The 12722-nt window shown below is 41.7% G+C and overlaps 2 protein-coding genes across 3 annotated transcripts; both read right to left on the reverse strand.

Annotated features, from left to right (window-relative positions):
• Positions 1 to 502: 502 nt before the first annotated feature.
• On the reverse strand, positions 503 to 5874 carry LOC311224906 (jun dimerization protein 2-like). Its single transcript, XM_084310058.1, has 4 exons — positions 5735 to 5874; positions 3216 to 3433; positions 2473 to 2577; positions 503 to 2081 (listed from the first exon to the last, which is right to left on the reverse strand). The coding sequence occupies exons 1-4, from the start codon at positions 5820 to 5822 to the stop codon at positions 1896 to 1898; spliced, it is 597 nt and encodes a 198-aa protein (XP_084166184.1). The 5' UTR covers positions 5823 to 5874; the 3' UTR covers positions 503 to 1895.
• A 500-nt stretch (positions 5875 to 6374) lies between these two features.
• Positions 6375 to 9064, reverse strand: fosaa (v-fos FBJ murine osteosarcoma viral oncogene homolog Aa). 2 transcript variants are annotated; one of them, XM_084310092.1, is made up of 4 exons: positions 8948 to 9064; positions 8055 to 8279; positions 7625 to 7732; positions 6375 to 7540 (listed from the first exon to the last, which is right to left on the reverse strand). In XM_084310092.1, the coding sequence occupies exons 1-4, from the start codon at positions 9053 to 9055 to the stop codon at positions 6866 to 6868; spliced, it is 1116 nt and encodes a 371-aa protein (XP_084166218.1). In that variant the 5' UTR covers positions 9056 to 9064; the 3' UTR covers positions 6375 to 6865. The 2 variants fall into 2 exon arrangements, with proteins under 2 accessions (XP_084166218.1, XP_084166217.1); XM_084310091.1 differs by having other exon boundaries at positions 6375 to 7732.
• Between the last annotated feature and the right edge of the window lie 3658 nt (positions 9065 to 12722).

Here is a 12722-nt window from a genome sequence, read left to right on the forward strand (position 1 = left end):
CACAATTATGATTGCTTCAAAAAAGCAAAAATAACGACAATGATCACTCGGGGTACAGGTAAATGTATCAAAACTAAATGCGGTCTGTTTTGTCTATAGTCACCTCCCACGTCGATACTTAACACTATTTTAAAAATTGCATTTATATAGACCTCTCGCAGGCTGTTATCCTTTTGCTCTGTGAAACCAATCATACACTATGCTGCCGAATTCAACAACTGCCCAAAACCTCTCAAACCCCGGAGGCGCCTCTAACGATCAACATTCCTCCAAAGTTCTTGATCACACTTGAGCTGTTTGAAATATTATTATATACCACATGGTGTCCAAACTCTAACTCCACCCAGTTTGGAAGTTGAACCAATGATAAGAAACAGAGGCATGCGACACCACAGATTATGTTTACCGAAAGACATAATTGGATAATGTACAATTATATTTAATATGTTTGCCAAGTGATACCTCTATAGAGAACTGTGTAATCACTCAATTAGGCTGCAGTTCTTACTTTGACTCACGAGTGACCTTTATAAATATAATGCTCACACGATACACTCACAATTCACAAGATGGTAAACTAATTAAATGTTCTCTTTTCAGAGAGATTGTACAATTACAGTAGTTAAAGAAATGCCGTTCACCTCAATATCATAATATGTATATTATCTAGACGTGATGGAAATTGCCATGTATTGTCAGCTGAATCCTGAGTCGAGCCGTTAATGCTGTATATTGACCACCAGATGGCAATGTTATCCTAAGGCTAAAAGTGCAATCTAAATAATCGCAATGTTTTCGTTTTTGTAGCATGAATTTAAGTAGAAAAAAAACTATGCATTTATTTCTTGCAGAAATACAAAATACATCACATCTTGTGATAGCTTATATGTCTATATAACATCATATGAAATAAGTATAAAAACATAACTGGAAGTAACAATGTAGTAACAGTAATAAAATAACTACAATGTAAACAGTCTATATGTGCATAACTGACGCCTGCGCCAAAAGTGAGACAAACAAACAAGAACGGGTCAACCGGTGTGCCACCAAAGGCATAATACAAAATATAGAGAAAAATAACAAACTCATCATAATGGAAATCTACACAAGTTCTTCCTGTGGGCTTGAGAGATCATGTACGAAGTGTGTGTGGGGGGGGGGGGGGGGTCCCCCATTTTCCTGCAATAGCAGTTTAATTTACTCCACTTGCTCATAATGACAGTGGCTGGAGTCCTGTGGCCCTGATTGACAATATTAAAGGGGCACTTCACCAGAAAACAATGCTGATTTATTTTACACATAATCTCACACACGTAAAAAAAAAAGTTTGACAGTTATTGAAAGTAAATGCATTTGAATATGGCCACCAGTGATGTCATTGGGGACATTGAATCATGGTGCTGTTAATTACAGCTCCATGAAATAATGTAGATGAAAAAATAGCAATACCTTGTCTTGTAGGGACTGCTACTTTAAGACTTCGTTGAGCTGTAATTAACACAACACAATGATCCAATGTCCCTGATGGCATCACTGGTGGTCGTATTCAAACTAATTTACTCTCAATAACTGTCAAAACTAAATGAATGCAAGCAAAACTGAGTTTTTGGATGTGTGTGAGATAATTATGTGCAAAATAAATGGTTAAATAATTTTTTTTGGTGAAGTGCCCCTTTAACAGCGAAACAAACAAACAAAACAAAACAAAAAGGTTTAACTGCCGGTACAAAGTCCAATCTCATTGGATCAACCTCATGGTTCAAGGCTCTGTGACTCGAGGCAGGAGTGCTTGGCTGGTTCCCCTCTGCAGTCGAGGCCCAGGGGGGGTAAGTGCTGCTCGTCGGCTGGTGTGTCTGAACTGTAAACGGTAGCCGTGGCGCCTCGCTGCACCTTCACTTGGCCTCCAGCTGCTCCAGCAAGGGGTTTACCTCGCTCTCCGGGGTTTTGACGCTGTCTGTCCTGACGATACACGTGGGGCGGTGGCGGTTAAGCATGAGGATCAACTGCTGCCTTTCCTGCTTCAGATCCTCAATCTGGGCCTTGAGGTCAGAGTTCATCATCTCCAGTCGTTCCGACTCCTGGGAGGACACGGAGGTACGGGGGAAGAGATTATGGAGGAAGATTTTTTTTTAAAGCTGGTTAAAAAGGGACTCTTTGGACGTCGAACATAAAATGTACTATTACAATAAGCATGCTAAATACATTAGAAAATTATATGATGAGGGAGAGAGAGAGAGGGAGAGGGAGAGAGAGAGAGAGAGAGAGAGAGAGAGAGAGAGAGAGAGAGAGAGAGAGAGCTATTGACCATATTCACACGACTGGCCATATTGCCCTTATGTCATGCTCAGGTTGGGTGGGAACAGGGTGGAAAAGGAACCCAACCTGAGCATGACATAAGAGCAAAATGGCCACCGTGTGAACATGGTCAATTGCAGAGATCCTACTGTAGGCTACAAAGAATCATCTCACCTTCTGTAGATAATCTGTCCTCTCCTTCTTCTTGTTTCGACATCGTGCTGCGGCCACTTTGTTTTTCTCCCGCCGTCGTTTCCTTCTGTCATCCTCCTCGTCTCTCTTAATTGCGAGTACAGGGTAAAAAAAAACATTTTAACCACCAGATAAATTGTGAGAAGTCTAGTGACAGTGTTCCAATATTGACATACAGTCACAATTCCAGCTATGTCCAGCAGGCGGAGCCATTGGTTAAGATTAGATGCAAGATTCTTTAAACAACATGTACAATCAAAGCCAGCCTTTTTGATGTATTAATTGACATCCAGTTGTCCTTGTATCTGTATGATTAATCTCAAATATTGTAGTGGCATCAGTTCCTTTCCATTGTGTACATTATATTGATAACTGTGTTAAGCAATTGTTTAGTTATTACATAAATGGAATGTTTGGTTATTACATACATAAATGGAATATGTTTGGTTATTACATATATAAATGGAATATGTTTGGTTATTACATGAATGGAATATGTTTGTTTATTACATAAATGGAATATGTTTAGTTATTACATAAATGGAATATATCAGTAGTATTACAATGTAAGTATGTAAAGTTAAGATCAATATAACATACATAAACAGGGAGGTGTCAATCAATTTGACTGTTTACAGTGACATGAGTCAAAGAAAGAATTCATCTGGTACCAATTTGACGGATCAATGCAAGTCTACTAAATGCAATGTCTACTTCCTCCACACCTCGGTTTTGATGGCCAGGGACCTCTTCCCCAGCTTGCCCAAGAACTGCAGCGGCGCGAGCATAGTTCCTAAATCGCGGAGGTTACCAAACTTCAGCTGGTCGGTCAGAGTGGTGGCTGAGATCCCAGCCAGGGGGCCCAGGCTGGGCAGGGAGCCAGCCGTCACAGAGGGGTCTGGGATTTGTCCTGGCATTGTGTCAGGCTTGGTCGTGACCACAGCTAAGGAGGAAAAATAGGAAGATGCATTCAGAAGGCACAGATGTCAACTAAAAAACAAAACTCTGCAAGCTCCGTTTGACCTCTCTTACTGTTACTTGACACGCATGTTTTAGTCTAAGCATTTACACTGTAAAACCTACGCTGGTTTGGATACAGGTGGTGGAATTGCCCTGATCCTGATGTCTAATTTGTCAACTCCAACCTCAGTCTGTTAAAGGACTTTAGGAGGTATTTCCCAAGGTGCACCTGGTCTCCCTGGCAGTCAGACTGGCCATAGCCTACTCTAATGAATCGCCGGCCTGTTGTGGGAGCAGCAGGCCAAGGCTGTCTCCCATTAGGCTATTTTATTATTTTGCTTCTCTTTTTTCTGGAATGTATGTATACTTCCATTTACAGAGATCTTGGCAAGGATGTACTTTTTTTTTTATCCCAAAAGAGGCCCAGGACTGAGACGCATAGCACTGCACAAAAGTATACTCAAGACACATTCTCCTTTATCCCAAGGAGAGTTACAGCCAGTCCCTGCCGGTGCCCGTGTTTTTCTACATGAGTCTATGCTTCATGTCAGTAAAGTGGAATGTGGCTGTGCTAGAGGGTAAATGTGGCCAAGCTTTTCTTTTGTGCCAAATTACACTGCACTAGAGATCACAAAATATTTGGTTTACATGATGCTTTTTTATTTAAACTTTAGGTACTTGGTTTTTGTTTGTTTTATGGGCAAATGCCATTTGACTGAATGTCAAGACACACTAAATCCAGCCAAGTCCAGATATAATGAGGAAAGCATGTTATCACAACCAGTCCATGGATCCCAAAACTGCACAAATGGCTTGCAATACTGGAATGGGAACATATCATATAGATTACTGAATATATAGTAAAGACACCTGACAGCTAGCATTTATTTTCTTGGGGGAGAGAAAGGAGTAAACTCATACCTAACAGAAGATGGTTTTATTGGGTCTAGTGTGCCATGCTACACAAGTGGATCATAAATGAATGAAGGTGAAGTGTGTGTGTATGTGTGCGTGTGCGTGTGTGTGTAATAGCAGGCTATTGTTTTCTCACAAATGTATACGTTTAGCTTGAATGGTATTAAAGGTCACATAAGTCAAAGTGAAACTCCTTCAACCATGTAAAATGATGACAATAAACTGTAGGTTATTTTCATGTTCAATTGGCCTGAGCTTCTGCATTAACATATATGGTGTGGAATTCAGGATTAACAAACGTTTGCTCAATAAAAGACAGAGCAATGGTACCCTGTACAGTTTCTTCATCAAATGTATATACTCTCTTTTTAGACTCTTTTTGTATCACAAACAGTACTGTATTTGTAAATCTGGTATGTCATAAATGTATAGATGTAGTACTATCTGTGTCATGTATGTCATATATATGATTAATTGAAAATGGGGGACCCTGATGTAAACAAGACGAAAGTCTTTCTCTGTTCTTCATCCCCTTAACAATTGTGTGTATTGAGCTGTACTGTACTGTACCCATTCTGCAATCTGTTAATAAAATTGTCAATCAATCAAGCAACCCTAATAGTGTAGTGTGATTTGTTTTTACCCAGAGCCATTTATTACCATATTGGTAATAAATAGCTCTGGTTTGACCCAATTACATACACAGCAATAGCCCAATTCCTTTTGAGTTGTGGGCAGGCTTTTTTAATATCCTAATTTCCACTTGCATTTTAATTTGCCAAGATGAATTTACTATGAAGTGTGAATGATGCGCTGACTTGTTGTGTATAACGTGGTATTGACTGCACGTTGGCTTCATGCAGCATGAGTAACCTAACAATAAGACACAACACGATACACTTGAGTAATGGGTCGATTTGAAAGCGGAAGTTTTTCTTCAGTGCGGCATTTATCTTACGTAACTTTGACTTTCCCTACGCGAGCTGCAGACATAGAAAAGGAAGACCATTATTGTTTGATATTTCTGTGTCGGAATGATGGGATATTGAATATCGATGTCCAATACCAAGGAACATAACAAGCATACTAAATTTGAACATTCTGTACAGAATTCTGCGCGTCAATACTACTGCAAATGTAACAACATGCAAACAAAAGAAATGACACAGTGTGGCGAAGAACGTGTTGGCTCCACAGAATCGAAAGTGATATAAAAAAAACAACAATGCATTAAAATACAACGATTGTATCCGAAAACATACTAGGATCCACAGCCCGGTGATAACCGTGCTGAGATAACGATATAACCCATGCGTGGCACGCCATACACTATTTCCCCGAGATCTCGAATATGAAGTTTTGTACCAACCTGACTTTGATCCTACGTGCAACAAATGTCCTCTCTTCTGGTCAGCCGAAGGTCGAGAGTAGATTTTAAAAAGTGGAAATCGTTGCATCAGACCGTTTAAAAGTGATCCCTATCTGGGAGGATTTGGGAATGCGGAAATTAGTTATGCCAGCCAAACGTAAGCAGGGATGTAAAAAAAAAAAAAAAAAAAGTACAGAAAGTGGGGGCAGCAGAAGTGGGGAAGTCCAACCGCTCCTCCCCTAGAAACAAAAAGAAACCCGACGAAATCGTGTACATTGCACCCATAGATGTAGATGCATGGTATTTCATCATCATCAGCCCAAGTAAACCCTCCTCTCATAGGAAAAAAAATGACGATAATTAATTGTATTTCCCTCCTGTTCTTTGAGTCATCGGGGATAATTAGCGACTTAAAGCTGCAGGTTGAAATTATACTGTCATCTGCTGATTTAAGATTGTAATCATTAAAACATCAAAAGACGCAAACACTATCATCAAATACACCAAACACTCCCAATGAAGATTTATTTAATGTGATAATTCAGGATAAATAAGCAATCAATGCTCATTTCACTTTTTTTGTACTTTGACAAACAAGTCAAAATCTGAAAGGTAAAAAAATAAATCATCATAAATTACATCTTGATAGATATAGCACTGGATGTTTTCATGGAAAACTCTAAACATTTTAACAATGAGATCAAACCACAGCTCATGATGTCGAGGTAATACTGCATGAATAACTTGAACACAACATGAACAGCTACACACTATTGATTGACATCAAAAACACAAAACCATACAGTACATTCCACAATACATCATAGATCTAGTAACAGATCAAATACATGAATGCTGAAAATTATATGAAATTTCCTCTGCATGCTTTAAAACCGTAATTTACTTAATCCCCCTCTCTAAAATTAAAAGCTGCATGCTTTCATCGTTCTGTAGGTGTCTGGAGATAAGTTTATACTCTGCTATAGTCACACAAAAGACATTTCATAAATATTCCTTGAAAGTGTTACAGTACTCTGGCATATATATGTTGTTGATATATCTTTTCAAAGTCAATAATCTGGAGGGGGGAAAAATCACAGAGATTAAACCAATAACTTCACTTTCTGCACACTATAAGGCTAGGAGAGTTGGAGAGTTGAGGAGGTCAACCGATTCAGCCTTCCCCCATCCACCTTTATGACCGTCGAATCCCTCCGTTAGGGAGTTGAGCTCGGGACACGAAAAGGTGAAAACAGACAGGCAACTACTACAGTTGGGGGTGGAGGTCACCACAGGGGTACTCAGGGAATCCAGCTCGCTGGAAACGGACTTGTACAGAGTCTCCCAGTCCGAGACCCCGAGAGAGCAGCTCAAGTCTATGTCTGGGACAGAACGGGCTGTTTCCATGTGGATCTTCTCCTCCTCCATGCCGGGCATCAGACCATCCAGCAGTCCTTCCTTCATGTACAAAGAGGGCTCAAGGTCGCAGATGTTGACATCAGCACTGGCGCACAGCAAGATGTTGGAGTTCCCAGAGATGGCAATGGACGGGTCACTGGGGGGGATGTGCATGTCCTGGAGCGAGGGGGCTTCCTGGGTGCCGTCTTCTGGGAGCGCATCGTCATCCGGACCGGGTGTAAACCCTGGGGACCCGGTGGCCTCCTGAAACATTAACTCCAGCTCCTCTGACATTTGACACACAGGTTTGTGCGTGGCGAGGGCAAACTCCAGCCTCTCTTTCTCTTTGAGCAGGTTGTCTATCTCGGTCTGCAGGGCAGCTTTTTCCTCCTCCAGCGTGTCCGTCTCCTTCAAAAAGATCAACATCCAAAATCGGCCACATGGGAAAATATATATAGATGCACTGATTAAATTGCTCTTTGTTTTACTTACATCTTGCAGTGTATCCGCGAGTTCCCTCCGTCTGTTGCGACACTTTGCTGCAGCCATTTTATTCCTCTCTCTCCTGATCCTCTTCTTCTCGTCCTCCTCAGGAGAGAGCTGGGAGGTTTTTAGAGAGAGGGTGCAGTTATTACCTTGAAGAATCTGTCCATTTCATCTGCTAATCCACAACTCCCGTTGCCAATTCACCCTCTGAAGAGTGGCAAAAGCATCTTTCTCTGCAATGCGTCTAAAAATAGACCATTGTTGCAGACTCCCTGTGACTTGAATATAAATTGACATGGCTATAGGAAGGCACAGCCAGCACGCAGCTCTGCTGCTGCTGCACAATAAACTCATATACTGACATATGGAAACATGCACTGTCCCTTTTTGATGTCCAATAGCAGGAATAAAACACTCCATCTGAGAGCACACCTACCTCTGTTTTCCCTTTTCTGTCAGTATTTCCCCCCTTGTTCCCGCCCGCTCTGGGTGTTGCCTGGTGAGAGCTCTGCGCTTCATTGGCTTGCTTGCTGCCCAGAGACGGCGAGACAGATGTTAGAATCGTCGGCTGGACCATCCACTGGAAATCCGGGCTAGAGGAAATTGCAGTGACTGTTGGAACAAAAGGGGTGTCTTGTATGTTCATATCTTGGCAGAGCTCCTGGAGGGGGGGGGGGGGGTGAAAATCCCACAATCAAAACAATATACCACAGATCGTGTATAATCACTATTGCTATATAATTACTGTTCAGTGAGATCTATTGCAACATGACTGAGACAGTTTTTAAATCACAACTCATTAGTGTCCAGACACAGATGCTATATGACGAGACTTCGCCTAAAATATACACTGCTATCCCAAAATAGATTTCTCTGGATCAATATTTGACTTGTTCCATTGTTTCTGACGTCAACACTGACGCAGAGATGCTGTGGAGTCTCCTGAATGGATTTGTTTTTTCTCAATGAACCGCTGCATCGACACGCTTACATTTGGTCCCCGGACGCGTGTCGACATCATAACAATCCCAACAATATACCGTCATATATTCCCCGTCGCTATTGTCTATTGGTCAATTATCCATCTATCAATCAATAATTTGAAACCCGTTTACCCCACCCATTAGGCCTGTTTTCAAAATATTGAGACAACGGGGAAATAGTTCAAGCTTATAATTTCTAATTCATTGTATTATTCACAGCCAAAACATGTCCAGTTCACATGCGATTGACGGGTAAATTAGATAGACCAGACATGCTATTTAGGTTAAATGTCAAAGTGCCACATAGATAATTACCTCACATACTTGCAATAATCACCATTCATACCTTTGCATCGCTCTCTGAGGAGGAAGGCGGGGAGCTGGAGTCTTCTTGCGTCTTCTGGAAGTACGTCGGGGTGTCCCCTTCTGTACTGCTGTTAGACACTGAATCCATGTCAGGCGTAAAGCTGTTGAGAAACATTGCGGAGGGGGGAAGGGCAAACGGCGATTATCTTTCGTTATTTTGTAAAAACAGAATAACGTGGTCTTTCGGTATATAGGCTACCTGGTAACTGAATGACTCGAATGCAAGCTCCTCCTTTTATACCCTCTGCTTGAATTTTATGAATGAACGAAGACTGTACCATCTACGGAGGGGAGTCACGTGGATAATGAACAAGGCCAACCATCTAGCACGCAAATTTGGACATTAAAATTGAACTTTCTCTTCAAACATAGCTTTTCTATGACTGAGTATCATAGTCTATAGCCATGCACTTGTCTTAGATTTGGTCATAACAAAATGTCATATGGAGGTCTGATATCATGCTGCCCATTCTGAAATAGGCTAATCTGCCGCTTGAGATGCAATGTGATGCAAAAGGCATACGACTATGAAAATATATACTTTCCCGGCACAGCCATCAACAAATAACGGTGACGTTTAGCACAATAATTGTCCGATGTGCTTAATGCATTAGTATTCTTTAGCTCAAGTCAAGTCAAGTCAAGAGTTTTTATTTGTCACGGCATACAAAGCATACTTTTAATACTGAATAATATTGTCAGATAACACAATATTTAGTCCTGGAGACAGACACGAGGACATTGTAGAATTACAGAATGAAAGTGGATTATTCCAGAACGCTACGTTTTTCTACATACTTATTCTTCCCAATCTTCAACTTTGCGCCTTGTTGACAGAGTCACCTGGGGAGCAAAAATAACTGGTCATGACAACGAGGTCCTCTTTAGCCTTAACTGACGTGGTTTATTTTCTTATGTACATTTGCACCAAGAGACCTACTCTCCTTGAGAGTTAGAGTGAAAGAGACAGAGGGGGAGGGAACATTCCCTCTTATACCTGCTACCTGACGTCAGCTACAATAGCTGCGTCTCCTTACGCCTATAGCGCCCTCTTACTGTGGAACAGTTAAAGTGCAGTTACATACAATCATATTAAAGGGGAACTCCACTTTTTTTGGAAATTAGCTTATTTAACATCTTCCCTGGAGTTAGACAAGAAGATGCATACCTTTTTTGTCTCTGTGCGTGCATTTTAGCTTTGGGAATAGACGCTCCGTTAGCATAGCTTAGCTTCATCACTGGAAGTGAGGCAGGACAGTAGCCTTACAGTGTATTGCAAGGTCTGACATTGACCAAACTTGATATGCATGACCTTGGTGGGCTCTAGGTCAACTCCTGAAAAGGGGGTCAATGTCAGACTTTGCAATCAAAAGTTAGGGGGCTAATAACCCTTGCCATAATTTCAGTGCGCCCCCTAACTTTTGATTGCAAGGTCTGACATTGACCCCCTTTTCAAGAGTTGACCTAGAGCCCACCAAGGTCATGCATATCAAGTTTGGTCAATGTCAGACCTTGCAATACACTGTAAGGCACTGTAAGGCTACTGTCCTGCCTCACTTCCAGTGATGAAGCTAAGCTATGCTAACGGAGCGTCTATTCCCAAAGCTAAAATGCCCGCACAGAGACAAAAAAGGTATGCATCTTCTTGTCTAACTCCAGGGAAGATGTTAAATAAGCTAATTTCCAAAAAAAGTGGAGTTCCCCTTTAACACTTACACTGAACACTCCCACTTATGAATGACGTGTATACTGTACAACTTTTCCAAGAAAAAAATACAGTTCAAAACATCAAAAGAACATGGCAGTCAATATTACATAACAGGCAATATTTTACACACCAAACATCACCTCTGCAAATCTTCTCAATTTCAGTTTGGAGACAGGCTTGGTCATAGCGTCTGCAACCATGTCGTCTGTAGGACAGTAAACAAGTGTCATCCTTTCTTCTCTGATGACAGATCTAATGAAGTGATATTTTATATCCACATGTTTACACCTCTGTCGGCACACAGGGTTTCTAGCAAGTGCAATGGTTCCCTGGTTGTCTTCATAAACAACAGTTTTCTTATATACATAGGTATCCATTCCTTCGAGCAGTTGTTCTAGATAAATACATTCCTGTATTGTCAAAGCTAGAGCCATATATTCGGCTTCACAAGTTGATAGTGCCACTGTGGGCTGTTTCTTTGTTTTCCATGAAACCAGTGAGCTGTCTGTACCCATACTCACACAATACCCTGTGGTACTTCTCCTGTCTGTGGCGTCTGCCGCCCAATCTGCATCACTATAGGCTTGAAGCCCTAAGCCCTCGCTGCTCTTTCTGAAACAAAGCTGTTTATCTGATGTGCCTTTGAGATAACGAAAAACATGTTTTGCTGTAATCCAGTGCTCTTCTGTGGGATCAGCAAAATGCTGTGATAATTTACTCACTACAAAACATAGGTCAGGGCAAGTACATGTTGTCAAATAAATGAGGCTACCTACAGCTTCTCTGTACATTTTTACATCTGTCAATTTCTGAGCATCCTCTTGGTAGTCTAGCTTTTGATCACATGGTGTTTCCCTAGTTCTACATTCTTGCATGTCAAAACTATTCAGGATCTTTTCCACATATCTCTTCTGGGATATTTTTACACAGCTGGCAGACTGTTCGAAGTCCATGCCTATATGTTTTAACCTACCTAGGTCTTTCATTTTGAATCTGGTGGAGAGCATACTTTTCACCTGCTCTAGGTTTCTAGTGTTGTCTGCTGCGATGATTAAATCATCCACCCAAATCACAATTATCACTTTTCCTGACTCTTTTGACTCCTTTGTGTAAACACAGGGGTCTACTGGGTTCTGTATGAAGTGATCTTCAATTAGACATGTATGAAGCATCTCGTTCAAATTTCGCCCAGACTGTTTCAGGCCGTAAATGGATTTTTCTAGCTTACACACTAGCTTCTCTCCTTTCTTCTCGTAACCTTCAGGTTGTTCCATATATATCTCTCTATCAATGGGTGCGTGCAGGTAGGCTGTCTTCACATCCATCTGGTGTCAAATCAAGCTGTCTTCAGCTGCCTTCTGCATCACTACCCGTACGCTGGTCAGATTGGCTGTAGGGGAGAATGTCTCACCGTAGTCTATTCCTTCCCTCTGACTGTAGCCTTTAGCTACAAACCTGACCTTGTACTTGTCGTTGCCTTCAATACCCTCCTTGATTGAGTGCACCCATTTGCCTCCCACTGTCTGTCTACCCTCTGGTAACTTTGTTAGAGTAAAAGTATGATTGTCCTCTAGGGACCTCATCTCCTCATCCATTGCTCTCTCCCATTTTCCTGACTCAGGGGATATCATGGCCTCTTTAAAAGTCTGAGGTACACCACTCACTACTCTGTAGCAGTAATCTATGCTGGTAAGTGTACTGTCATCCTCGTCACTTTCTCTTTGGGCATAGTCTTTCAGATACTTTGGGGGATTATGTTCCCGGGAGGGATATCTCCCACTGCATGAGGCATGTGACGTCACCCTAGGGTGCTTCCCGTCATCATCCTCTGGGGGTTGTTGACTGTCTGCATGTCTGTGCTCAGTACACTAGGCTGTGGTGTCTCTCTTTCCTCACACCCTACTCTGGAGTCCAGCTCTGGCTCCTGTGTCTGTGTCTCGTTCTCACATGTTGTCTTTGTGACAAACTTTACTAACCTGTGCTTTTGCACTTTCCCTTTACCGGGATAGTAGACTAGAAAAGCGGGGCTGCCCTTGTCATGCCCTAC

Source organism: Notolepis coatsorum (genome assembly GCF_963971535.1).
Source record: "Notolepis coatsorum genome assembly, chromosome: 3".
In the NCBI taxonomy this organism is placed as follows: domain Eukaryota; kingdom Metazoa; phylum Chordata; class Actinopteri; order Aulopiformes; family Paralepididae; genus Notolepis; species Notolepis coatsorum.

Excerpts from the sequence above, each read along its gene's own strand:
- LOC311224906 (XM_084310058.1), bottom strand. The coding sequence starts at position 5,822 with ATGCAACGATTTCCACTTTTTAAAATCTACTCTCGACCTTCGGCTGAC. Across the intron at positions 2,578-3,215 it reads CCCTGGCCATCAAAACCGAG|AGAGACGAGGAGGATGACAG; the intron begins GTGTGGAGGAAG and ends CTCGCAATTAAG. Across the intron at positions 2,082-2,472 it reads GGACAGATTATCTACAGAAG|GAGTCGGAACGACTGGAGAT; the intron begins GTGAGATGATTC and ends GTGTCCTCCCAG.
- fosaa (XM_084310091.1), bottom strand. The coding sequence starts at position 9,055 with ATGGATTCAGTGTCTAACAGCAGTACAGAAGGGGACACCCCGACGTAC. Across the intron at positions 8,280-8,947 it reads CCTCAGAGAGCGATGCAAAG|GAGCTCTGCCAAGATATGAA; the intron begins GTATGAATGGTG and ends CCCCCCCTCCAG. Across the intron at positions 7,733-8,054 it reads ACAGAAAAGGGAAAACAGAG|CTCTCTCCTGAGGAGGACGA; the intron begins GTAGGTGTGCTC and ends AAAACCTCCCAG.